This window comes from Somniosus microcephalus, unplaced genomic scaffold (genome assembly GCF_052327205.1).
Source record: "Somniosus microcephalus isolate GS21.2 unplaced genomic scaffold, FLI_Smic_1.0 scaffold229, whole genome shotgun sequence".
In the NCBI taxonomy this organism is placed as follows: Eukaryota; Metazoa; Chordata; class Chondrichthyes; order Squaliformes; family Somniosidae; genus Somniosus; species Somniosus microcephalus.
In genome coordinates, this window is record NW_028225416.1 from 387,897 (window position 1) to 415,369 (window position 27,473).

At 50.6% G+C, this 27,473-nt stretch overlaps 1 protein-coding gene across 1 annotated transcript; it reads right to left on the bottom strand.

Annotated features, from left to right (window-relative positions):
• Nucleotides 1-591: 591 nt before the first annotated feature.
• LOC147082032 (major histocompatibility complex class I-related protein 1-like) lies at nucleotides 592-27,202 on the bottom strand. The gene is made up of 5 exons (XM_085980521.1): nucleotides 27,151-27,202; nucleotides 20,460-20,720; nucleotides 17,441-17,716; nucleotides 16,142-16,414; nucleotides 592-761 (listed from the first exon to the last, which is right to left on the bottom strand). The coding sequence occupies exons 1-5, from the start codon at nucleotides 27,200-27,202 to the stop codon at nucleotides 592-594; spliced, it is 1,032 nt and encodes a 343-aa protein (XP_085836647.1).
• Nucleotides 27,203-27,473: the final 271 nt, after the last annotated feature.

The window sequence follows — 27,473 nt, forward strand, 5'->3', positions numbered from 1 at the left end:
GTAAAGCTCCCTCTACATTGTCCCATGAAACACTCCCATGGCAGGTACAGCACGGGTTAGATACAGAGTAAAGCTCCCTCTACACTGTTCCATCAAACACTCCCAGGGCAGGTACAGCACGGGTTAGATACAGAGTAAAGCTCCCTCTACACTGTCCCATCAAACACTCCCAGGGCAGGTACAGCACTGATTAGAGACAGTGTACGTCCCCCTCTACACTGCCCATCAGACACTCCCAGGGCAGGTACAGCACGGGTTAGATACAGAGTAAAGCTCCCTCTACACTGTCCCATCAAACACTCCCAGGGCAGGTACAGCACGGGTTAGATACAGAGTAAAGCTCTCTCTATACTGTCCCATCAAACATTTGAAAAAGGAGCACATGGTTTGTTCTAGAGGGTCCTGGCACATACCGCAATTAATAGTTCAGAACTTCAGGAGAATATGTGAGGAGAATGGAAGAAAATAAATCATTCGCGGAATTAACTACTGAAAATGGAAATTGTCAGACTGCAGTTAGGAACCTGCTGGTCTTTGTTGGTCACTGCTGGTCTCTCTTGGTTGCTGCAGATCTCTGTTGTTATTTGCTGGTCACTGCTGGTCTTTGCCAGTCTCTGCTGGTCTCTGCTGGTTATTGCTGGTCTCGCCATTTTGCCTCTTCCTCCAGAGGCCAATTCCAGTGATGATGCCGAGAAGAGTGAATGAGACGGCTGCTGCTCCAATCATAATCCCGACCTTCGTGCTTCCGTGTGACGCCCTCTCTGCTGACACGTAGTTTAAAATGATACTGATCAATAACAATTTCCTAATGATTTCATTATGTATTTCATTAAATGCAAACTAGCACTGTACATGCCTGATAGTAAATAAAGAAAGTCTTAGAGTTATGTAGCGCCTTTCACAAACTCAGTTTAGCTTGGGATTGATACAGGGTTATGGAGAGAGTGGGGCAGTGGGATTAGTGCGGGTTTGATACAAGGCTATGGAGAGAGCGGGACAGTGGGATTAGTGTGGGATTGATACAGGGTTATGGAGAGAGTGGGGCAGTGGGATTAGTGTGGGTTTGATACAAGGCTATGGAGAGAGCGGGACAGTGGGATTAGTGTGGGATTGATACAGGACTATGGGGACTATGGGGAGAGAGCAAGGCAGTGGGATTAATACCGGTCTCGCCGTTTTGCCTCTTCCTCCAGAGGCCGTATATATATACATTAATTAATGATCTGGACAAGAGAACTAGATGTAATATCTCCAAATTTGCAGAAGACACAAAGCTGGGTGGGCGTGTGTGCTGTGAGGAGGATGCCGAGAAACTCCAGGATGATTTGGATAGGTTGGGTGATTGGGCAAAAGCATGGCAGATGCAATATAACGTGGATAAATGTGAGGTTATCCACTTTGGTGGCAAAAACAGGAAGGCAGGTTATTATCTGAATGGCAATAGATTGGGAGAAGGGGAAGTGCAACGAGACCTGGTTGTCCTTGTGCACCAGTCGCTGAAGGTAAGCATGCAGGTGCAGCAGGTGGTTAAGAAGGCAAATGGTATGTTGGCCTTCGTAGCGAGAGGGTTTGAGTACAGGAACAAGGATGTCTTGCTGCAGTTGTACAGGGCCTTGGTGAGACCACATCTTGAGTATTGTGTGCAGTTTTGGTCACCTTATCTGAGGAAGGATGTTCTTGCCATGGAAGGTGTAAAGTCTGTGGTTTGTGCAGTTAATTACGACACAGACTTCAGGAGTAACATACAACAGGACTTTACTATTCGAAGGTCAGGGCGAATCTGCCCAATAAGTCATGCCACAGCACTTATATACCGGTGTGGTCACCGTCGGTATTACCGTATACAGAAGCCAAACAAGTAGTGCCACACCTAAAATAGTTCTCTTAAAGGTGAACGGTTACATACATAGTCTCTTAAAGGTAGACGGTTACATACACTACAATCCTCCCTTTTTAGCTTACAGCATACGTATTTCCCATTAAACATACAGTATAACATATATACAACTTTATGCAAGACAGTTCACAGATTCAGTCTCTCTGGATGTTTCCGGACTCTGTCCGGATAACGCCTCAGTGGTGTCGTCATTCCTGGCGGGGTAGTAGGTGCTTCTGACAAAGTCGATTCAGCTTGAAAGACAGTGTCAGGTTCCTCTGATTCCAGTATTACCAGATCGGAGGTAGGTGTTCTGGGTATCTCGGTTTCAACAGTAACCGGGTAAGGTGGTGAAGTAGGTTGGCCAGTTGTGGCTGACCCTATGATCTGGTCAACATGGCGCCTTATTATACTGTCCCCAAGATCCACCGTATACATCAACGGCCCTAGCCTTTTTCCAATAGTTCCAGGCTGCCATTTCTCGGTACGGTAGTCCCGGGCCAAAACTTGTTGACCTATCTGAAAAGATCTAGTGGCCCTTTCATTCATGCCCTGGAATTGCCGGTTCTCTACGTCCCTTCTGACGTTTGGCTTGAGCAAATCCAGCCGGCATCTTAGTCGTCTATTAAAAAACATCATGGCGGGAGTTTGATTTGTGACCGCATGTGTTGCATTCCTGTACGCCAACAAGAAGCTATCCACCTTATGTTGTAGATTAATGTCTTCATTACCCATGGCCTTGATGGCCTTCTTGAAGGTCTGGACAAACCTTTCAGCCAATCCATTGGAGGCGGGATGGTATGGGGCTGACGTGTAGTGCTTAACCCCATTGCTCTTTAAGAATTTCTTGAATTCATCGGACACAAATTGTGGTCCATTATCAGAACAGATCTGTTCCGGCAGGCCATTCCTAGCAAACATAGTCCTTAACACTGTGATGGTTTTCTCCGTGGTGGTGGTGGTCATCTTTATTACCTCCGGCCACTTGGAGTGTGCATCCACCGCTATTAGGAACATTGAGTCCATAAATGGACCAGCAAAGTCGATGTGTACCCTTTGCCAAGGAGATGAGGGCCACTCCCATGGATGCAGCGGAGCCTGTGGTGGCGCGTTCTGAACCTTCTGACATCCTAGGCAGTTCTTAGTGATTTCTTCGATGTCTACATCGATGCCTGGCCACCATGCAAACGCTCTTGCTAGGTTCTTCATCTTCACTCCACCCAGATGTCCCTCGTGCAGCTCCTTTAACACCTTCTTTTGAAGTTTGGGTGGAATCACCACTCTAGATCCACACATCAGGGTTCCTCTACACACTGACAGCTGTTCTTTCCTCTGTGAAAATGCTTGCAGTGTTGGTTCGCCCTGTGCTGGCCATCCCTCCACCGTTAAATCATAGACTCGTGAAAGAGTCGGGTCATTTCTTGTTTCATTTTTGATCATCGAATTTGTTATTGGTAGACACTCCACTATGGATGAGTGGAACATCTCTACCGGGTCCAATGTAGTCGCTTCTTCTACTATCGGCAATGGCAAGCGCGATAATCCATCAGCATTTCCATGCTGTTTGGGCCTTTTGTATTCGATGTCATATTGGTGTGCCCCAAGTAACACGGACCACCTTTGTAACCTTTGTGCTGTCATGGTGGAAACGGCCTTGTTTGGGTTGAATATGGACACCAACGGCTGGTGGTCTGTCAGTAATGTGAACTTCTTACCTTGCAGGTAATGTTTGAATTTCTTCACGCCCCACACAAGGCTGAGGGCCTCCCTATCTATTTGAGCATAATTTCGCTCCGCGGAGGTCAATGATCGGGACGCGAATGCCACTGGCCTTTCCGAGCCATTTGGTAACTTGTGTGAAAGTACTGCTCCAATTCCATAAGGGGAAGCGTCACAAGCTAGACGAAGGGGTAACGTTGGGTTGAAATGAGCCAACACTTCTTCAGAGGTAATCAACTCCTTGCTTCTGCGAAAAGCCTTTTTACATTCCTCACTCCACTTCCATGGTATTTCTTTCCGCAACAGAGCATTCAGCGGATGCAGCACCGTGGATAGATTTGGCAGAAACTTGTGATAATAATTAATCAACCCCAAGAATGATCTTAACTGTGATACGTTTTCTGGAGCGGGGGCCTTCACGACAGCTTCTATCTTGTCAGGTGACTTGTGCAGCCCCTCTCGGTCAATGACATGACCGCAGTACGAGATCCGTTTTTGGAAAAACTCACACTTCTTGCGATTAACTCGAAGGCCATATTCCTTCAACCTGGTGAGCACCAGTTTCAAATTTGTGAGGTGTTCTTCCTCGTCTTCTCCCGTAATTAGGATATCGTCTAAGTAGCACTGCGTGCTTGGAATTCCTTGTAATACCTGCTCCATGGCCCTCTGCCAAATTGCTGGAGCCGAAGCTACCCCAAAAACCAGTCTATTATAACGATACAATCCTCTGTGTGTGTTGATGGTGAGGTACTGGCATGACTCTTCCTCGACTTCCATTTGTAAGTATGCCTGAGCCAGGCCTATCTTGGTGAAGTGTTTCCCTCCAGCCAACGAAGCAAAGATATCTTCAATCCGCGGAAGCGGGTATTGTACCGTGTGAAGCACCGGATTCACTGTGATCTTGAAGTCTCCGCAGATGCGGACCTTCCCCGGTCCCCCTGGCTTATTACTTGGTGAAGACTTCATGACGGGAACAATGGGTGTGGCCCACTCACTCCAGTCCACTTTTGACAGTACCCCTGATCGTTCAAGTTCTTCCAGTTCTGCCTCCACAGCTGGTCGTATCGCATAAGGTACCGATCTGGCTTTGAAAAATTTTGGGCTTGCATGTTCTGCAATCTTAACCTTTGCTTTAATTCCTCGCAGTGTTCCCAGTCCTTGCCGGAATACCTCTTTAGCTTCGTCCAATATTCTGGACAACCGTTCAGGCTTGACATCTTCCTTTCCGGAATCCACCGTCATGGTGTTTAGTGAATGCCAGTCTATCTTTATTTTCCGGATCCACTCCCGTCCCAGAAGTGGTGGACCTCCCTTGGGCAGCACATACAGGTCCATCCTTTGGTAATCTTTATCCTTGTATCTCACCTTGACTTCTATCTTTCCGATGGGGAATACTTTGTGCCCCGTGTATGTCTGTAGTACTAGTTCCGTATCCCGTAGTGGAATATGCTTGAATAACTTTTTATAGTCATGCTTATTCATGACCGTCAGCGCCGATCCGGTGTCCACTTCCATTTTCACTTGGACTTTTGCAATCTGTAGTGTGATCCAGATAGTTTGTCGGTCAGCTTCATTACTCACATTGTGAATTCTCAAACTATCCAGTCCTTTGCAGTTGGAGTGTGAGCCCGACTTCTGTTCCTCCGGACTCTTCCTAGTCACCTCATGTACCTTTCTGTACCACTTTTATGGTGACTCATTATTGTTGGTCTCCTTTCCTGACCGGCATACCTTAGCTATGTGACCAAGCTTGCCACATTTCCTACATTCTTGGTTTTTAAACCAGCATTGGTTCTGGTCGTGTGTTGTCTTTCCACAACGATAGCATTTCGTTGTACCCGAAGTAATTTGTTGTACCCTGAGTGCCGCTGCCTTTAGTTGCATTTCCGCAGTTCCTTTCACTGCGGCTTCGCTTGATGCTGCGATAAGGACAGCCTTATCAAGTGGAAGATCGTTCTCTTCAAGCAGTCGTTTTTGTGTTTCTTCCTTCAACATTCCGCACACGAATTTGTCTCTCAGTGCCTCTTCCAGGTTGTCCCTAAACTGACAGTCTTTCGCTAGCCTCCGCAGTTCAACCAAGTATTCTGCGTTGCTTTCGTCTTTCCATTGCGTTCTCGCATAGAATTTGAATCGTTCAGCCAACATCAACGGTGTAGGGTTCAAGTGGTCCTTCAGGACAGCCACAATATCATCGAAAGTCTGATCCGCTGGTTTAGCTGGTGCTAGTAGATGCTTCAAGAGCCCGTATGTCTTTGCGCCCATCGAGTTCAGCAAGGTTATAGCTTTGTCATCTTCTTCTATTTTACTGGCCTCACAATAGATCTCAATGCATTCCACGTACGTGGCCCAGTCTTCTACCTCGGAATTAAAATCATTGATGTTACCACGCTTAGGCATCTTCCTCTCTTTGGGAACAACACAAGTATTTCTTTAAATTATTATTTCTTTTTTTTTTCTAAGATGGCGGTTTTCCCGCGAAAATGGTGGTTTCTCGCTCTTATCTTCTCTCCCCGCCCACTTCAATGGCGGTTTCCCGCTTCTGTCTTCTTCCCCGCCTAATGGCGGCTTCCCGCGTTTCTTCCCTGGCGGGAGGGGTACACTTTCCCCACGGGCGACGGCCGCTGGCTTTCAGGTTCACAGCCTGCGCGTCGGCTTCAAGGCTTTCCCTTTTTATTTTTTTATTTTATGGCAGGGCGACCGGCTCTGGGTACCCAGTTGACAGCGAACAGGTTCAGCCGCTGGGCTGGCTCTCGCACAGTTCCCCTTGCTCGGCTCTGTCTCTCTCCCGCTCGCTCGGCTCTACCGGCGCTGGGCACACCCCGTTGACGGAGGACAGTTCAGCCGCTGGACTGGCTCTCGCACAGTTCCCCTTGCTCGGCTCTGCCTCTCTCCCGCTCGCTCGGCTCTACTGGTGCTGGTTGCACCCCGTTGACGGAGTACAGTTCAGCCGCTGGACTGGCTCTCGCGCAGTCTCTCTTGGTCGGCTCTGCCTCTCCCGCTCGCTCGGACCCCAATCGCGCCTCCCAGCCCTCTCGCAGTCCGGTGCTTCTCTCCCCGGCTGCGGCTGAGTTTCTCTCTTCCCGCGCCTACACTCCCGGTCGCAGCGCTTCGTGGCTTCGGTCACCGCCCGGCTTTTCCCGCCGGTCGCGGTCTCTCACGACGCCGTTGGACCCGACTTTTTGTCCGGCTCCTTTTCCCCCTCGACCGTGGTCGAGTGCCCAGCCCTTATCCTCCGGCTATTCTTTTCACTTTCCCTTACTCACAGTCACCGTGGCAGAAGGGACAGTCAGTGCCTGTTGCTGATGGAAGTTTTTGTCGCTAAAGTCTTCCTCCTTTCTATTGCTGCAGCCTTGAGTTTTCTCCCAGCCGAATGACGAGGGCGGTTGCCTCTTTTCGACGCTCTTTCGTTGCTTGAAAATATTGTTGCCGCAGGGTACGATCGGACTCGTCGCCACTGTAAAGTCTGTGGGTTGTGCAGTTAATTACGACACAGACTTCAGGAGTAACATACAACAGGACTTTACTATTCGAAGGTCAGGGCGAATCTGCCCAATAAGTCATGCCACAGCACTTATATACCGGTGTGGTCACCGTCGGTATTACCGTATACAGAAGCCAAACAAGTAGTGCCACACCTAAAATAGTTCTCTTAAAGGTGAACGGTTACATACATAGGCCTAGAAATTGAGTTTTGGCGCAGCCAGGGCTTTAGCGCCGGAAGTTAGTGCCGGAGCTAAGTCGCGCTGGTCGGGCCCAAAATTCAATAGTTCTGCGCCCAAACGGCTGCCGGCGCTGCTGAGAGCTGTTTGCGCCTGAAAACTGGCGCTACGCGCTGAATATCGGCGCTATTCCGGCGCTGCGGCGCCCGCTGCGGTGCGGCAGGTTCGGGAAGTGCAGGCCTCCTCCTTCCCTTAAGGAGGAGCTGCCTGCACCCGGCCGCGGCCCGCGAAAATCTTTTTAAAAATGAGCCCGGCACCTCGGACAAGTGCCGGGCTTGCTTCTGTTCCGGGGGGGGGAAGTCCGGGGAGGGAGCTGCGGCCAGGCGGCCGGCGGGAAAGCGGCCGGCCGCCGTGGGGCCTTTAATGCGCCGGCGCAAAGTCATGTAAGACTCTGTTGCCAGAGTCTTAGTTGCGGCTGCCACGGGCGAGGCGGCCGCAACTGAATTTCGGCGCTGGGGCCCGTTGGCATGGCAACCGGGACGCTGCGCACACCAATGACGTCATCGGTGCCGGCGCAGCGCTACCGGTCTACCGCGGCGGAAGGGCCCCAGGCAATTTCGGCGCCGGCGCCAATTGCAGCGCTAGGCCCTCTAGCGCCGCAAAATCGGCGCTAAGGGCACTGAATTTCTAGGCCATAGTCTCTTAAAGGTAGACGGTTACATACACTACAGAAGGAGTTCAGCGATGATTCACTAGGCTGATACCTGGGATGGCAGGAATGAGGTATGAGGAGAGATTGGGACGATTGGGCTTGTACTCGCTGGAGTTTAGAAGAATGAGAGGGGATCTTATTGAAACTTATAAAATTCTGACAGGACTGGACAGGCTAGATGCAGGAAGGATGTTCCCGATGGTCGGGAGTCCAGAACCAGGGGTCACAGTCTAAGGATAAGGGGTAGGCCATTTAGGACAGAGATGAGGAGGAATTTCTTCACCCAGAGAGTGGTGAACCTGTGGAATTCTCTACCACAGAAGGCAGTAGAGGCCAATTCATTAAATATATTTAAGAAGGAGTTGGATATATTTCTTAAGGCTAAAGGGATCAAGGGGTATGGGGAGAAAGCAGGGACCGGGTACTGAATTTGGATGATCAGCCATGATCGCATTGAATGGCGGAGCAGGCTCGAGGGGCCGAATGGCCTACTCCTGCTCCTATGTTTCTATGTTAATACAGGACTATGGGGAGAATGTAGTAGTAGGCTTAGTTTGCAATTGATACAGGACTATGGAGAGAGCGAGGCAGTGGGATTGATGAAGGACTACGGAGAGAGTGGGGCAGTGGGATTAGTGTGGGATTGATACAGGACTATGGGGAGAGAGCGAGGCAGTGGGATTAATACAGGAGTATGGGGAGAATGTAACAGTAGGATTAGTTTGCAATTGATACAGGACTATGGGGAGAATGGGGCAGTGGGATTAGTTTGGGATTGATACAGGGCAATAGAGAGAGCGGGGCAGTGGGATTAGTGTGGGCTTGATACAGGACTATGGGGAGACAGTGGGGCAGTGGGATTAGTGTGGGATTGATACAGGGCTATGGAGAGAGTGGGGCAGTGGGATTAGTGTGGGATTGATGCAGGGCTATGGAGAGAGTGGGGCAGTGGAATTAGTGTGGGATTAATGCAGGGCTATGGAGAGAGTGGGGCAGTGGGATTGATACAGGGCAATGGGGAGAAAGCAGGGCAGTGGGATTAGTTTGGGATTGATACAGGGCTATGGAGAGAGTGGGGCAGTGGGATTAGTGTGGGATTGATGCAGAACAAGGAGCACGGACACAATGGGCCAAATGGCCTCCTTCTGTGGAGTAACCCTCTCTGTGCCACCATTCTAACATGCCCTGTTGTATATTCTCTATTTAAGAACAAGGCTGGCTGGCCAGTTCAAACCCCCGACTCAGGGCAGGCCCGGGGTTGAACCTGGGACCCTCTGGTCTGTATGCCTTAGTTCCAGATTGGGCAGTCCACTTACTAATTGTGCTATATGGGCAATTGATAGGGCTTATCCTCAGTGTAACACAGTGAAACATTTACAAGGGAGGTAAGAATAAGCTTTTGAAAGAAGGAAAGGAGAAAGAAAGGTTTGCATTTATATGGAGCCTTTCATGACCTCAGGACATCCCAAAGCACTTTACAATCAATGAAGTACTTTTGAAGTGCAGTCCCTCTTGTAATGTAGGAAACACAGCAGCTAATTTTGCGCACAGCAAGATCGCACAAACAGCAATGTAATAATGAGCAGATAATCTGTTTTAGTGCTGTTGGCTGAGGGATAAACATGGGCCCAGGACACCAGGGAGAACACCCCTGCTCTTTTTCGAATAGTGTCATGGGTCTTTTACATCCATCTGTTCAGCTCACCAAATTGCTTCAATCCTCACCTCCCAAGAGCTCATGGCCAGGTTAATCAGTTGTCTAACCATCAGCTAGTGACTATGGCTCGGTTTGAGGTCTGTGGAGCCTCTTTGGGTCGAGGTGGCTCCTAGTGGTGGAAGCTGGTTACCAAGTGGCAGACTCGGTAACCCGATAACTGAACCAGGGTGTCCATCGCGCTCCAGGCTCTGTTGGTTATCGACCAGCCATCCTGGTCACTGATCCAAGAGTAGACCTGTCACAGGGGTGTGGCCATTCTTCCCAATCAGACCAAGAGCTTAACTGGTGAGATTGCCCTGGCTGGCCAAGCAATAGGAAGCTTACCAGTGCTCAATGTTGGTAGACTGTGTGGCTTTAGCTGGTTAAACTCCACCAGTGTTCCTGCACAGACCTGGGGCTCCCTAAGCCTTAGCTCTGTCAACCACACTTCTGGTCTCATGTTATAAAAATTAAATACATATTTTGGTTCTGTCTTCACAAAGGAGGACACAAATAACCTCCCAGAGATGTCGAGGAACATAGGGTCTGATGAAAGGGAGGAACTGAAAGAAATCAGTATTTGTAGGGAAATGGTGTTAGGGAAATTGATGGGATTGAAGGCAGATAAATCCCCAGGGCCTGATAAGCTACATCCTAGGGTACTTAAGGAAGTGGCCCTAGAAATAGTAGATGCATTGCTGGTCATCTTCCAACATTCGATGGAATCTGGAACAGTACCCATGGATTGGAGGGTAGCTAATGTTACCCCACTATTCAAAAAAGGTGGTAGAGAGAAAACGGGGAATTACAGACCGGTAAGCCTGACATCAGTAGTGGGGAAAATGCTAGAGTCCATTATAAAAGATGTAATAGCAGAGCACTTGGAAAACAGTGACAGGATCGGACAAAGTCAACATGGATTTACAAAAGGTAAATCGTGCTTGACTAATCTACTGGAATTTTTTGAGGATGTAACTGGTAAAATAGATAAGGGAGAACCAGTGGATGTGGTGTATTTGGACTTTCAGAAGGCCTTCGATAAGGTCCCGCATAAGAGATTAGCATGTAAAGTTAAGGCACATGGGATTGGGGGCAAGGTATTGACTTGGATAGAGAACTGGTTGGCAGACAGAAAGCAAAGAGTTGGAATAAACGGGTCTTTTTCCGAGTGGCAGGCAGTGACTAGTGGGGTACCGCAGGGATCGGTCCTTGGACCCCAGCTATTCACAATATATATTAATGATCTAGACAAGGGAACTAGATGTAATATCTCCAAACTTGCAGATGACACAAAGCTGGCTGGGCATGTGTGCTGTGAGGAGGATACCGAGAAACTCCAGGATGATTTGGACAGGTTGGGTGATTGGGCAGAAGCATGGCAGATGCAATATAACGTGGATAAATGTGAGGTGGCAAAAACAGGAAGGCAGATTATTATCTGAATGGCAATAGATTGGGAGAAGGGGAAGTGCAACGAGACCTGGGTGTCCTTGTGCACCAGTCGTTGAAGGTAAGCATGCAGGTGCAGCAGGCGGTTAAGAAGGCAAATGGTATGTTGGCCTTCGTAGCGAGGGGGTTTGAGTACAGGAACAAGGATGTCTTGCTGCAGTTGTACAGGGCCTTGGTGAGACCACATCTTGAGTATTGTGTGCAGTTTTGGTCACCTTATCTGAGGAAGGATGTTCTTGCCAAGGAAGGACTTCAGCGAAGATTCACCAGGCTGATACCTGGGATAGCAGGAATGACGCATATGGGGAGATTGGGTCGATTGGGCTTTTACTCGCTGGAGTTTAGAAGAATGAGAGGGGATCTCATTGAAACTTATAAAATTCTGACAGGACTGGACAGACTAGATGCAGGAAGGATGTTCCTGATGGCGGGGGAGTCCAGAACCAGGGGTCACAGTCTAAGGATAAGGGGTAAGCCATTTAGGACAGAAATGAGGAGGAATTTCTTCACCCAGAGAGTGGTGAACCTGTGGAATTCTCTACCACAGAAGGCAATAGATGCCAATTCATTAAATATATTCAAGAAGGAGTTGGATATATTTCTTAAGGCTAAAGGGATCAAGGGATATGGGGAGAAAGCAGGGACCGGGTACTGAATTTGGATGATCAGCCATGATCGCATTGAATGGCGGAGCAGGCTCGAGGGGCTGAATGGCCTACTCCTGCTCCTATCTTCTATGTTTCTATGTTTCTATATATTATAGAGGCACTGGAGAAGGTGCAAAAAAAGATTTACTAGAATGATATCAGAACTGAGAGGTTATACCAATCAGGAAAGGCTGAACAGGCTGGGGCTCTTTTCTCTATGAAAGAGAAGACTGAGGGGTGACCTGATAGAGGTCTTTAAAATTTTGAAGGGTTTTGATAGGGTAGAAGTAGATAAGATGTTTCCACTTGTGGGGGAGTCCAGAACTTGAGGCCATGAATATAAGATAGTCACTAATAAATCCAACAAGGAATTCAGGAGAAACGTCTTTACCCAGAGAGTGGTGAGAATGTGGAACTCGCTACCACATGGAGCGGTTGAGGCGAATCGCATAGATGCATTTAAGGGGAAGTAGGATAAACACATGAGCGAGAAGGGAATAGAAGGATATGTTGATAGGCTGAGAGTGGGAGGAGGCTCGTGTGGAACATAAACACCGGCAGAGACCAGTTGGGCCGAATGGCCTGTTTCTGTGCTGTACATTCTATGTCATTCTATGTAACCAGCACCAAATCTCTCTGGACTTGGGTAAGTGACAGCTGTCCTTGCAGGGAAAGACTGCAGACTCCATATTTGGCACAGATACTCACCCCGTGTGGATTTCTCAGTCACTTACTTTGGAGACGAGGTTTGGTGTCAGTCACCTGATTGGCCAAATATAATCTGAAGGCACTGACTCCCTGTTGTGAAGTGATTCAAAGGTGCTGGCCGCCCTCCAGTGACTTATCCAAGTGGCCTACAATGCTGCACTGTCGGATGGGCAGTACTGAGGGAGTGCGGCACTGTCGGAGGGGCGGTACTGAGGGGGCGCTGCACTGTCGGAGGGGCGGTACTGAGGGAGTGCGGCACTGTCGGAGGGGCGGTACTGAGGGGGTGCTGCACTGTCGGAGGGGCGGTACTGAGGGAGTGCGGCACTGTCGGAGGGGCGGTACTGAGGGGGCGCTGCACTGTCGGATGGGCGGTACTGAGGGAGTGCGGCACTGTCGGAGGGGCGGCACTGAGGGGGCGCTGCACTGTTGGAGGGGCTGTACTGAGGGGGCGCTGCACTGTCGGAGGGGCAGTACTGAGGGGGCGCTGCACTGTCGGAGGGGCAGTACTGAGGGGGCGCTGCACTGTCGGAGGGGCAGTACTGAGGGGACGCTGCACTGTCGGAGGGGCGGTACTGAGGGGGCGCTGCACTGTCGGAGGGGCGGTACTGAGGGAGGGCTGCACTCTCGGAGGGTCAGTGCTGAGGGAGTACTGCACTGTCGGAGGGGCAGTACTGAGGGAGGGCTGCACTGTTGGAGGGGCCGTACTGAGGGAGCGCTGCACTGTCGGAGGTGCAGTATTGAGGGAGCGCTGCACTGTCGGAGGTGCAGTACTGAGGGAACGCTGCACTGTCGGAGGGGCAGTACTGAGTGAGCACTGCACTGTTGGAGAGGCAGTACTGAGGGAGCGCTGCACTGTCGGAGGGGCAGTACTGAGGGAGCGCTGCACTGTCGGAGGTGCAGTACTGAGGGAACGCTGCACTGTCGGAGAGGCAGTACTGGGGGAGCGCTGCACTGTCGGAGGGGCAGTACTGAGGGAGTGCTGCACTGTCGGAGAGGCAGTACTGAGGGAGCGCTGCACTGTCGGAGGGGCAGTACTGAGGGAGCGCTGCACTGTCGGAGGGGCAGTACTGAGGGAGCGCTGCACTATCGGAGGTGCAGTACTGAGGGAGCGCTGCACTGTCGGAGAGGCAGTACTGAGGGAGCGCTGCACTGTCGGAGAGGCAGTATTGAGTGTGCGCTGCACTGTCGGTGATGAGAACTTTCGGATGAGACGTTAAACTGAGGCCGTCTGCCCTCTCAGGTGGACATAAAATATCCCATGGCACTATTTCTAAAAGGAGCTTGAGAGTTCTCCCCATGTCGTGGCCAATACTCATTCCTCAACCAATATCACTAAAACAAATTATCTGATCATTATGTCATTGCTGTTTGTGGCATCTTGCTACGCATTAAATTGGCTGCAGTGTTGCCTACATTATAACAGTGACTACACTTCAGAAGTGAACTCCTGAGACTGTGAAAGGCGATATATGAATGCAATTGTTTATTTCTTTCTTTAACAGCCAGACATGAGGTGAGGAAAATCCCTGTGGTGGAGAGCTTTGAGAACCATAGGTCTTAAAGTCAGTGGGGGGAAAAATTCGGTTGCTTTGCACCTCCCGTTAGCTCCCTAGGGCACTAACGGGGCGCAAAGCAACTAGCACCCAGGCGCGGCGATGTTTACGCCGCTCGTGAAATTGACCAGACATTTTGCGGCGGCGCTAAACACTACCGCCACGATCTCCTGCGCCTGCAGATCGTGATGTCAGTTGAGCATGCAACGCCCCGGTAGCGCCCTGGACCAGATATTGAGTGGCGCCCCCTGTCTTTCCACCTGCCGCTAGCAACGGCAGGTAGAGGGGAGCGTTTTGCAGTTGGGAAGGGACTAAATGAGCGCTATTTAAAGGCGACCGCTTCCTGCCTTTTTTTGTCAGCGACATTTTTGCAGCACACATTCTGAGAGAGAGAGAAAGAGTGAGAGAGACTTCTGGAGAGATTCAACGCTGTGTGAAGGAGTTTTGGGTACTGAGCAGCACTTTGCAGGTTCATTTTGATTTGACCTTCCTTGTATCGATTTAGAAGAGACTATGGGGGCTGCACTCTGAGCTCTTTCCCTGGGCCTCTCCATTGTTCTTTCCAGCAGATTTGATGAACAGGTCTCTCCAGGCCGAGATTCAAGGCTGCAATGAGCAGGATGTGGATGGAGAGCAAGATCGACCCTCCCCTTTAAGAACTGGCCGGCGCCATTGTGTCTGTGTTCCATTGCTGACTGACATCACATGAACTTCGCCAGCGCTCTGAGGTAGCGCCTTGCTCCTCAGCGTTAGCGCCTTAAGAGAGATGTGTAGCGCCTGATTTAGCGCTCCAATCACCTCTAGGGGCGTTAGAAGCCAAGTTTGCAGTCAGAGGCGATAATTATTGCCAGGCGCTAAACTTTGCGCCCGGCCGATAAGTGCACCCCAAATGGGGCGATACCGAATTTCTCTCCCACTTGTCCTTCCCAAGCCTGCTACACTCACCACATCTCATGTCTCAAATTAGTCACACACTGTATCCCAAAAATGTTATTTTTTGAATGAAATCTCTCCAATTTGCATTTGAAGGAATCAACACTATCAGATTCCACCATCTCCCTGGGGAGCCTCTTCCACAGACTGATCGCTCGCTCACTCAAATATTGTTTCCGCAGGACTCTTTTGAATTTATTCCCTCTTCAAGCACAGGCCATGTCCTCTCGTTCTGCTGTTGTGGACCAGGTGAAACAGCTGGACATGGTCTACATTGTAGCACCCAAGCAAATCATAAGAACATAAGAAATCGCAGCAGGAGTAGGCCCCTCGAGCCTGCTCCGCCATTCAATAAGATCATGGCTGAACATTTACATCAACTCCACTTTCCCGCCCGATCTCCGTATCCCTTGAATCCCTTAGTGCCCAAAAATCTATCGATCTCAGCCTTGAATACACTCGAAGACTCAGCATCCACAGCCCTCTGGGGCAGAGAACTCCAAAGATTCACAACCCTCTGAGTGAAGAAATTCCTCCTCATCTCGGTCTTAAATGGCCCACCCCTTATCCTGAGACTATGCCCCCTAGTTCTAGACACTCCAGCCAGGGGAAACAACCTCTCAGCATCGACCCTGTCAATCCCTCTCAGAATCTTGTATGTTTCAATGAGATCACCTCTCATTCTTCTAAACTCCAGAGAGTATCGGCCCATTCTACACAGTCTCTCATCATAGGACAGCCCTCTCATCCCAGGAATCAATCTAGGGAACCTTTGTTTCACCCGCTCTCAGGCAAGTATATCCTTCTCAGGTAAGGAAACCAAAACTGTACACAGTACTCCAGGTGTGGTCTCACCAAAGCCCTATATAATTGCAGCAAGGTTTCTTATACTCCAATCCCCTTGCAATAATTCCAACATACCATTTGCCTTCCTAATTGCTTGCTATACCTGCATGCTAACTTTCTGTGATTTGTGTACAAGGACCCCCAAATCCTTCTGAACACCAACATTTGCTAGTCTCTCGCCTTTAAAAAAAATAATGGCAGCATGTGTGACCATGACAGGTGAGACCAGCTACCTCGGACCCAGGGAATTCCTGCTCCAAGTGGGCGGACTGAGTGAGCATCCCGAGGCACAGGGGGTGGGGGGGGGGGGAGAAGCACGCGGCCCTCTCCACCTGCCACTTACCCCAGGGTACGTCGACCCCCTGCAGGAGGCTGGCGTGCTCGATGCGACAGGAGTATCTCTCCCCGTCGTCTCCACTTAGCTCAATCGTTTTCATCACCTGAAACGTCGCATCCTGGTTGGGCAGCACATCGCTGGATTCAACGTCGGGGACCTCCTCGCCGTTCCTCAGCCACGTCACATCGATAGGCCGTGGGTAAAAGCCCGTCACAAGGCAGGAGAGCCTCAGCACTCGCTCCCTGTCACTCCGATCCCCAATCAGCGCCTCAGGGGCGGCTGAGAGAGTGAAACAAAAACTGAAATCAGTGACGAGTTGTGATGAAAGGTCAGCGACCTGAAACGTTAAATCTCTTTCTCTCTACACAGATGCTGCTGAGTATTTCCAGCCTTTTCTCCTTTTAGTTCAGAGTTACAGCATCAGCAGTATTTTTCTTTTGTATTCGTGAGAAGCTCTCCATTTGTTCTTTTATCTTTTTCCCCACCCACCATCAACTTTCTCCGCTGAAGGCAGGTGACTGATGCGGAGATACAGCACAAGGAAAGAGAGGGCTGAGGGGTGACCTAATAGAGGGCATTAAAATTAGGAATGGGTTTGATAGGGTCGACGTGGAGAAGATGTTTCCACCAGTGGGCAAGACCAGAACTAGGGGCCGTCAATATAAGACAGTCACTAATAAATCCAATCGGGAATTCAGGAGAAACTTCTTTACTCAGAGAGTGGTGAGAGTGTGGAACTCGCTACCACAGGGAGTGGTTGAGGCAAATAACAGAGATACTTTTAAGGGGAAGCTGGATAAACACATGAGGGAGAAAGAAATAGAAGGATACGCTGAATTGGGGTGGGAGGAGGCTTGTGTGAAGCATAATCTCTGGCGTAGACCAGTTGAGCCGAATAGCACATTCTACGTAATTCTATGTAAAGCCACACTCTTGTACCGCACACAAGTACCCAGTGTTCACGGGTGAGCCTACACAGTGAGGAAGCTATTCAACCAAGGGGGTATTACAGCTTACTCTAATCCTATCGCCCGATGTCAACGTGCACGCACTTTCCAGCCAAGGTGACAGGGTAAGTAATTGGATTTAGGTCACCTGCCTGAATTCCTACCCCCACCCCCTCCCCTGCCCCGCCCGCCTGCCCCGAAGCAAGGGGTACTGAAGCCAGTTGCAGCGCCACTTTACTGCTACCCTGTCCAAGAACAGCTGGCTCAGGACAGACCCGGGAATAAAAACCTGGTCTGTACCACCCGAGCCATCGGGAGCGCTCCCCCCCCCCCTCCAGTCGCCGTTCCCACAACGCACCTATCCTCAGTAGTGCTCCTCGCCCACACTCGAGGTATATCAGCAGCCATTCGATGCAGTCCTTCTCCAACAGAGCCTTGAAGTACTTGTTCATGAAGGTGTTGGCATTCCACTGGTCTGCTAACGCCTGGAACTCTGGGTTCAGCGCCATCCAACTCGTTGTGTCCTTGTCAAAAACATAAGCATCCTCCTGCTCATATCCCAACTTTATAAACCCATCCGTGGAATTACCACCGTTCACTTCACAGCCACACATTCCCTGGACAAAGAAAACACCTGGGGGGGAAATTAATACTCAAATCAATTTACAATGTGAAAAGGATTCGATCAGCTAGGTCCAATAACTTGTATTTATACAGCGCCTTTAACGCAGTAAATTGTCCCAAGGCGCTTCACAGGAGCGATTATCAAACAACATTTGACACTGAGCTACATGAGTAGATATTAGGGCAGGTGACCAAAAGCTTGGTCAAAGAGGTAGGTTTTCAGGAGCATCTTAAAGGAGGAAAGAGAGGCGGCGAGGCGGAGAGGATTAGGGAGGGAGTTTCAAAGAAACAATATCCTCTGGTGGGGGTATCAAGAGCAGGGTGGCATTATCTTAAAGTTAGAGCTTGGCCACCCAGGAGTGAAATCAGGAAGCACTTTTTCACATCGAGGGTGGTAGAAATCTGGAGCTCTCTCTCCAAAAGTCTGTGGGTGCTGGGGGTCAATTGGAGCTTTCAAGGCTGAGATCGATCGATTTGTGTTCGGTGAGGGTATCGAGGATATGGAGCAAAGGCGGGGAAATGGAGTTGAGGTACAGATCAGCCATGATCTCGGTGAATGGAGGAGCAGACTCGAGGGGCTGAATGGCCTCCTCCAGTTCCTGGGTTGTGAGCCAGTTGTGTTACGTTGAGGTTCCATTCATGACCCGCTCTGCTGAACTTTAACCTTAGCAGTAGGTCAGGTGCCAGGAGGAACATCTTTTCACAGAGAGTCATGGATCTCGCGAACAAGTTGCCAGGATGTGCAGTGAGTGTGGATTGGCTGCAAGTGTTGGAAAGGGAGCTGGCCGATATCTTGAGTTATAGAGGGTGTGTGGGGTTAACGGGCAGCAGTGATGACACCCACTGTTGTCTCCTGCACCTTCCTCAGTTCCCTGCTGGGGACACAGAGGAATTTTCCAGAGATTTTGTTTTCCAAAATTGACTGCACTGTCAGAGGGACAGTACTGAGGGAGTGCTGCACTGTCGGAGGGGCAGTACTGAGGGAATGCTGCTCTGTCGGAGGAGCAGTACTGAGGGAGTGCTGCACTGTCAGAGGGGTGGCATTGAGAGAGTGCTGCACTGTCAGAGGGGCAGTGCTGAGCGAGTGCTGCACTGTCGGAGGGGCAGTAATGAGGGAGTGCTGCAGTTTTGGAGGGGCAGTACTGAAGGAGCTCTACACTGTCGGAGGGGTAGTACTGAAGGAGATCTGCTCTGTCGGAGGGGCAGTACTGAAGGAGATCTGCTCTGTTGGAGGGGCAGTACTGAGGGCGCACTGCACTGTTGGAGGGGCAGTACTGAGGAAGTGCTGCACTGTCCGAGGGGCAGGACTGAGGGAGTGCTGCACTGTCGGAGGGACAGTGCTGAGGGAGCGCTGCACTGTTGGAGGGGCATTACTGAGGGAGTGCCACACTGTAGGAGGGGCAGTACTGAGAGAGTGCGGCACTGTTGGAGGGGCAGTACTGAGGGAGTGCTGCACTGTCAGAGGGGCAGTACTGAGGGAATGCTGCACTGTTGGAGGGGCAGTGCTGAGGGAGTGCTGCACTGTCGGAGGGGTGGCATTGAGAGAGTGCTGCACTGTCGGAGGGGCAGTGCTGAGCGAATGCTGCATTGTTGGGGGGCAGTACTGAGGGAGTGCTGCAGTTTTGGAGGGGCAGTACTGAGGAAGTGCTGCACTGTCCGAGGGGCAGGACTGAGGGAGTGCTGCACTGTCGGAGGGACAGTGCTGAGGGAGCGCTGCACTGTTGGAGGGGCATTACTGAGGGAGTGCCACACTGTAGGAGGGGCAGTACTGAGAGAGTGCGGCACTGTTGGAGGGGCAGTACTGAGGGAGTGCTGCACTGTCAGAGGGGCAGTACTGAGGGAATGCTGCACTGTTGGAGGGGCAGTGCTGAGGGAGTGCTGCACTGTCGGAGGGGTGGCATTGAGAGAGTGCTGCACTGTCGGAGGGGCAGTGCTGAGCGAGTGCTGCACTGTTGGGGGGCAGTACTGAGGGAGTGCTGCAGTTTTGGAGGGGCAGTACTGAGGGAGCTCTACACTGTCGGAGGGTTAGTACTGAAGGAGATCTGCTCTGTCGGAGGGGCAGTACTGAAGGAGATCTGCTCTGTTGGAGGGGCAGTACTGAGGGAGCGCTGCACTGTTGGAGGGGCAGTACTGAGGAAGTGCTGCACTGTCCGAGGGGCAGTACTGAGGGAGTGCTGCACTGTCAGAGGGACAGTGCTGAGGGAGCGCTGCACTGTTGGAGGGGCAGTACTGAGGAAGTGCTGCACTGTCCGAGGGGCAGGACTGAGGGAGTGCTGCACTGTCGGAGGGACAGTGCTGAGGGAGCGCTGCACTGTTGGAGGGGCATTACTGAGGGAGTGCCGCACTGTAGGAGGGGCAGTACTGAGAGAGTGCGGCACTGTTGGAGGGGCAGTACTGAGGGAGTGCTGCACTGTCGGAGATGCCGTCTTTTAGATGCGACCTTAATTCAAGGCCCCATCTGTCTGTTCAGTTAAACACTAATAAAACCCACCAGCGATTGGTCCCAATTTCATGGCCAACAATTCTCCCTCAATGCACACCAACAACAGCAGTTGAACAAATCACTCAACTCATTGCTATCTGCTGTGCACCAAATGGCTGCCGTGCTACTCCTAGAAAGCGACAATGACCAGCAAATTCCTAGTCAGTTATTGGGTGTGAAATGGTTCGGGCCGTTTCTGAGAGACAGCATAAAGCTCTGTACTGATACTAATCCCTTCCTACTGTCACAGGGTCTCTGTGAGGACACTTACTTGAAGCACCATGGTGCTGTCGGTAAAACATCTCAGCGTTTCCTCTGACGAGGCCATGGAAGCCGGCCATTGTGATAGTCATCGCGTCCCAGTGATCCCTCTGGAAGGAGTCGGCCATCCACTGCTGCCTGGGCACAGTCCGCGGCAGGGTGCTGTCGAAATACGCTATCTGATAGTCATCTAGCATCGCCACCAAACTGTACTCGGGCAGCTCAGCCAGGCCATGGTTCAGTAGGTAGTAAAATGCAAGAGTGTGAAAATCTGCTGGATCACAAGCAGATGCCAGTCTCAAATATGCCGGCGATTGTAAAGTAACTCAATGTGGAAATAACACCGGTTAATGCTAAACCTCGTTAGAACATAAAAACATAAGAAATAGGAGCAGGAGTAGGCCAAACGGCCCCTCGAACCTGCTCCACCATTCAATAAGATCATGGCTGATCTTCTACCTCAACTCCACTTTCCCGCCCAAAAACCTATCGATCTCAGTCTTGAATATACTCATCGACTGAGCATCCACAGCTCTCTCGGGTAGAGAATTCCAAAGATCACAGTTGGAATATTGTGTCCAATGAGGGACACCGTTTCTTAAGAGGGATGTCAAGGTCATGGAGAAGGTGTGGAAGAGATTTGCTCGGCTGATTACCGGGTGTGAGCGGCTTGTTTTATGAGGACAGACCGGGATTCTTCTCACTGGAACAGAGAAGGTCAAGGGGATCTGATAGAGGGGCCCAAACTATCAGGGGTTTGGTAAAGTACAGAGAATCAACGCTTCTCATTGTTTGGTGAGTCAGTAACCGGAGGGCATAAATTAACATCATCACCACAAGAGCAAAGGGAGCGATTTGGAGCGGTTATTATAATGGAGAGGGATGTTGGGCTATGGAGGCCGGGATTTTCTGCCTCCACTTGGAGCAGACACCAGCAGCCCACATTGGAAAATTCCTCACCCGTGATTCTCCCATCACAGCTTGGTGCAGTGGAATCCTCCGATCAAAATCAAATCAAATCAACTTTATTGTCATTGTTAGTGCACAAGTGCAGTACAACGAAATGTAGGCTTGCGGCTCCCGAGAGTGTACAATTTGGATTAGGACACTTAAACATTTCAACATACATTTGTACATATATATTAGCATAAATATGACCATAATAAAGTGCATCGGCAGATGTGCAGGCTTTAGTGTTTATTTGTGGAGTTCAGTAGGATGACAGCCCTGGGAAAGAAGCTGTTCCTAAATCTGGTCGTACGGGTGCGAATGCATCTGTAGCGTCTTCCAGATGGTAGGAGGGCGAACAGACTGTGGCTGGGGTGGGTAGGGTCTTTGATGATGGACCGTGCCCTCCGTAGGCAGCGTTTCTGATATATATGTTCTATGGTCGGTAGCCGGGTGCCGGTAATGCGTTGGGCAGTTTTGACTACCCGCTGCAGGGCTTTCCGGTCATGGGAGCTACAGCTGCCGTACCATACCGTGATACAGTTTGTCAGGATGCTCTCTATAGTGCAGCGGTAGAAGTTAGAGAGGATCGGGGGTGACAGATTACATCCCTTCAGCCTCCTCAAGATATGCCCATTTAGTCTAATTCAGTCATATCTACAACACAGTCAGTATTTTTGCCTCTGACACCAGTTGAAGTATTGAAGAGTCGCAGCTAATTCTCCCCCATAATCGGACACACGGGCCGATTTTCCTGCAGGTGTGGGGAATTGTCGGGTTCCCCGAATGTCGGGGTTCCCACACGAATATAAATGGGTCTGCCAGATTGATGCAATTTTCCCTCAATTGGCCAATTCATTTCCAGCGTGTGGGAACCCTTGCTAATTGACTATTTCCAGTCAGAAAGTCGCACAGTATGATGTCATCATTCGTGGTGCTTTTAAGGTCCACAGCAAGCATTGCAACCTCTGCAGGCTTCCCAACGAACCATACAGGATGGCAGAGGAGCCTGCAGCAGCTGTGGCCAGTGCCAGATCCTGAGCTGCAGGCATTATTGGATGGGGTGAGGGCCCACAGGGAGGTCCTCTTCCCTAGGTCAGGGAGGAAGAGGCCTCCCACTGAGACCAAGGCTGCATGAATGCAGGTGTCAGCAGATGTCAACTCGCTGGGAGTCACCAGAAGAACCTGGATACAGTGTCGGAAACAATTCCATGACCTTCACCGTACAGGAAAAGTAAGTATGAAGTTTCCATCACCCTCAACCTGATCCCCATTGCCTTTCCCCAACAGCACTCAGCTTTAGCACTCTCTTCCTCCACATCCCACTTCACAGTCACATCCATGCACTCTTACCCATTCCCTCTCTCTCTATGCTCACATTCACATAACTATTCCACCATGCAGCCCTCACACTCCCTCTCATTCTGATGCTTTGAACACAACTGACAACACACAGGGAGGGCCCTTGTTCTTGCAGCCTCACACCATCTTTGTCTTCCTCTAAGTATCTATGCTATGCAATCTCTGCACTCACTCCTTCATTCTCACTCAAACTCCACTTGTCTCCCTCATTGCAGGAAAAGAGAGCTCACAACAACAGAGAGCGAGCCAGGACTGGAGGAGGCCCACCCTCAATAGCCCCCCTGACCCCCTGGGAGGAAGGAGTGCTGGAAATTGTCGGGGCTGATGTGGCTGCGGAAGCTGGGGAAGGAGAGACAGGGCAGTCCCGCAAGCTGGTGACAGAATAGTTTTCCATCTCTCTCATTGACATAGCATGAGTCGCTGTTATGATTCTGAAGCTACATCATTTGGACTTATGAACATCTGCAAAATCCAATGCGCATGTAACCTTGGCATCACATCTCTAACTCTTTCCTTTACTCCCCCACAGGACCATCCAGAGCCCCCGTCGCCACTGCGGAGGAGGAAGAGGCTGAGCAGCCAGACTCCTCAGAAGAAGCTCCAACCTATGAGGGTGCAGCGTCAGCAGAATTCAGCGCACCCAGCACCAGCGCGGACACTCACACCTCGGTGGGACCTTTGCGAGATAGAGTAGTGTTGTCACCTGGTGTATCACAGCTCACAAGTGAGCATCAGCAGATGGTGGAGACAGGGACAGCAGCGGAGAGTCCTCGTCGGAGGGCGCAAGACTCTGCCAGCTCAGCTCAGCTCAGCTGCATGTTGACCCTCTGCCTCTGGGTCCATCTGCAAGAGAAGAGGTGATGGATCTCCATGCACAGATGCAGGAGTCTCTGGCAAGTTTTGTCTCCAGGGTCGCTGCGAGTGTGGAGCGAATGGAGAAGTCCATAGCAAACATGAGCAGAGCCTTTGTGGAGTCATTGGTGCATGAACGCATCACCACGGAAAGGAGGGCAACTTCCGTGAAAAGGATGGCTACAGTAGAGGAGAAGATGGCTATGGCCATGGAGGAGCTAAGTTGCCATGGAGGAGCTAAGTTGCCAGAGTGTTGAAAACATGGTGAGTGTTCAGAATAGACTGACATCTCTGGGGGAGCGATGGTCAGCTATTGAACAGAGAAACCAGACCTTCATGGCAGGCCCTCTGAGTAGGACTGCCATTGTAGAAACGGGTCCCCATGACCCACCTGATGTGCAGCAAGCTGCTCTCAAGCCACTTGCAGGCACTGAGGGGGACCTGACCCATGAGAGGGAGGTTGGTGGCAAACCTCAAGGAAGTGGGGGCTCCTCTCCAAGTGCTCACAATTCCATGCCACTGCAGAGCCCTCGGTCAGAGCCCTGCCGGAGTCCACACCCAACGGAGATAGAGGTCTCAAACCCTGCACAGCCGCAGGAGCAGCAGACTGCTGGCGAAACGTCACAGGCTCGCCATCCCAGAGGACGCCCACCAAAGGTGTTGAGACAGGAGCAGCAGGAAAGTGAGCAAGGGGCCTCCACATCTGCTGAAGCCACAGGGGAAGCACTACGTGGGAGTACGCGTAAGAGGAAAATAAAGCACTAATAGTCACAAGGGTAGTCACTTGGGTGAAATGTTGTGTTTATTTGAAAAATGCCATCAGCTGGTTATTGTAAATAAAATTTCTGATGGCAACTTCTTCAGTTGTGGCATGTGTCATTTCGCGAATGGGGCTGGAGGCCCTCTAATGCCAAGAGGGGAAGGAAAAAAAGGCCTCCCATGCTTCTGGTAGGTGCCTCAGTTGAGGAAGCGCTGAGTGAGGGTGGCGAGAGGGGCTTACCAGGAGCTCACACTGGAGAAGTGTGTGAGGCTCCAACCTTCCACAGCTGTGCCTAAGCCTGGAACAAGTTGCCCCAAGCCTGAAACAACAAGGTCCTGCAACCTACAAATGATGTCTGATTAAATCTCTTCTTTCCTGATTGACCTGCAGCTGATAGTCAGCAATCCGATATTGTTAACGCCAGGTTTCATCAGCGGGGTTCCCACCAGGCGTGTTTAACGTGGGAAAAGGCTGAAAATAGCAAGGGCCCCTTAAAATGGCATTATATATGCCAATTATTGGTGATTAAGGTGCCTGAAGATCACTTCCGTCTGCTGCGTGCGGGACTGATTCAGGTTGGACAGAAACGTCTGGGTGAAAATTGGACGGGGCGGGGAATCAGCCGCGGGGGGGTGGTCGCGACCCCTATTTTTGCAATTTCCCCCCCCCACACGCCTGAAAGCCCGCGTGATGGCTCCAGAAAAATCGGCCCAACAGAGTTCACGTCGGCCTTGACTCATTCAAGAGTCTATAATAAACGGGCAGTGCTTGCTGAGAAATAAAGGTCATTCTTGGGTCCGAGCAGCACATTGGACAGTGCCAAAGTCCATGGTGTTTCTGTGAGGTGAAGGTGGGACCGAAGGGCAGAGTTCGAATCTGCTTCCACTTCAGTGTCACCCTGCTGAAGTAGCACAAGAAGGTTCGGAAAGGATTTACATTATACAGCGCCTTTCGCAACCTCAGGACGTCTCAAAGCTTCACAGCCAATGAAGTACTTTTGAAGAGTAGTCACTGGCGTAATGTAGGAAACATCATTCACTATGTGAAGTAGTTTGACACCGGGGCTGAACGAGTTAAAATATGAGGACAGGTTGCTTAGACGAGGTTTGTATTCCCTCAGGTATAGTAATTAAGGGGTGCTGTCATTCAGATAGTTGAGAGGGTAGATAGAGAGAAACTTTCCTCTGGTGGGGGGAGTCCAGAACAAGGGGACATAATCTTGAATTTAGAGCCAGGCTGTTCCGGGGTGCTGTCAGGAAGCACTTCTTCACACAAAGGGTTGTGGAAATCTGGAAACCTCTCCCCAAAAACATTGTTGAGGCCAAGGGGTCAACTGAACATTTAAAAACTGAGGTTGGTAGATTTTTGTTAGGCAAGGGTATGAAGAGTTATGGAACGAAGACGGGTCGATGGAGTTAAGATAAAGGCCAGCCATGGTCTAATTTAATGGTGGAACAGGCCCAAGGGGCTGAATGGCCTCCTCCTCCTGTTCCTATGAGATGCTTTGACTGTGTACAGCAGCGTACATTACTACAGCACTCCCCATGTACAGAGAGATGCCTCAGAGCAGTGAGCAGGAGGGAGAGCCGGAAGAGAGTTTAAGCAGAGCAAATAACACAGTCAGGCAGAAGGAGCTACAGGAGCCTTCTGGAGGGAGGGACGGGAGAAGGTGGACATGCTGAGGGAGAGTGCTACGGAGGGCTGGGTCATGAGAGACTGAAGGAGTGGCTAACAGTGGTGGTACAGAGGCAGCGGAGGGGGAAATGTAGGCTGGAGTGGGAGGATTGGAAGCGGCATGTAGGGACATGAGATGGGAGGAGATTGCAGAGGTGGGAAGGGTGGAGGCCAGGGAGGGCTTTCAAGGTGAAGAAATAAACCTTAAAGTCAGTTCTGTGGAGCTGGAGGAGCCGAAGGGGTTTGGCAAGGACAATGGATGGGGATGTGAGGGAGGAGGAAGAACACATCGACCAGAGCACAATATCTGTAAGGTTCAAACGTGTTTGTGGTCCAGTAATATTGGGGCAGATTTTAACCTCCACCACCTGAGTGTTCAGCATCAACTGGGAGGAGCGCAGGTGAGCAATACCTGGAGAGGAGGATCACACGTCAGTAACAGAACCTGAGCCATTTCCTTCTATTGAAATCCACCTCCCCCCACCACCTCCGACCAGATTTCCTTTCTGTCCCTCAGCCCAGGTGATACTTAACATCCAGGAGTTCAGACGGCAATCTAGCCCGTTACGTGAAAGGGAAAAATGGGATCTTACTTCAATATCAGACAAGGGAAAGGCTCAAGTGTTGGTAACGTTTTTACTCCCTTCTCCATCCCTTTGTCTTCCCTTCCCTTTCCCATTCCCCACCCTTTCCCAATCCCCACCCTTTCCCATTCCCCACCCTTTCCCATTCCCCACCCTTTCCCATTCCCCACCCTTTCCTTTCCCTTCCTTCCCCTCCTCTTCCCTGTCCCTTCCCTTCCCTTTTCAGGTACAGCTCTAATACTTCACACCCAAATAGCTATTATTTGTGTCTGGGCCTTGACAATAATGATCAGTCCATGAGAAATCTGCCCCGAACAAAGACTTTCCAAACATATCTGTAACACAACTTCTCACAGTGTGCGCTCCCCAGTACAGGGATCATCCTTACTCTGAATCGCTCACACACCCAAGGCATTGCAATACTCCAAGCCCAGGGACAGCTCAACACTATCTTGTGATACTGTCAGTCTCGGGGTTCCCTCAAATACTGCCCACTGATATAAGCTGTTTGAATTGCTTACCGGAGGAGACGGTGGGCACACAGTAAACGTTCATTAAAGCAAGAAGCAGCATGTTCTAAAGTCTCCCGGGGCACTGATTAACCAGGAGAGAAGCAGCTGGAACAGTAACTTAATCTCTTGTGCTTTTCAACACCACTCTGGCCTGAAGTTGCTTATTGGTGCTCAGGTGCAGCAGATCCGAGCACCAGATCCAGTGAGACAGAAAGGACTTGTTCTGGTCACTGGTTACCAGGGAGTGGAGTCTGCAGTCCGCCTTTTACAGCAGGGGCTCGTACTCAGGTCCAGCCCATTATTAACAATTAACCTTCGCCCCTATTTACACC

Excerpts from the sequence above, each read along its gene's own strand:
- LOC147082032 (XM_085980521.1), bottom strand. The coding sequence starts at position 27,202 with ATGCTGCTTCTTGCTTTAATGAACGTTTACTGTGTGCCCACCGTCTCC. Across the intron at positions 16,415-17,440 it reads AGGAGCACTACTGAGGATAG|CCGCCCCTGAGGCGCTGATT; the intron begins GTGCGTTGTGGG and ends TCACTCTCTCAG. Across the intron at positions 762-16,141 it reads GGGGGTCGACGTACCCTGGG|AGAGGGCGTCACACGGAAGC; the intron begins GTAAGTGGCAGG and ends ACGTGTCAGCAG.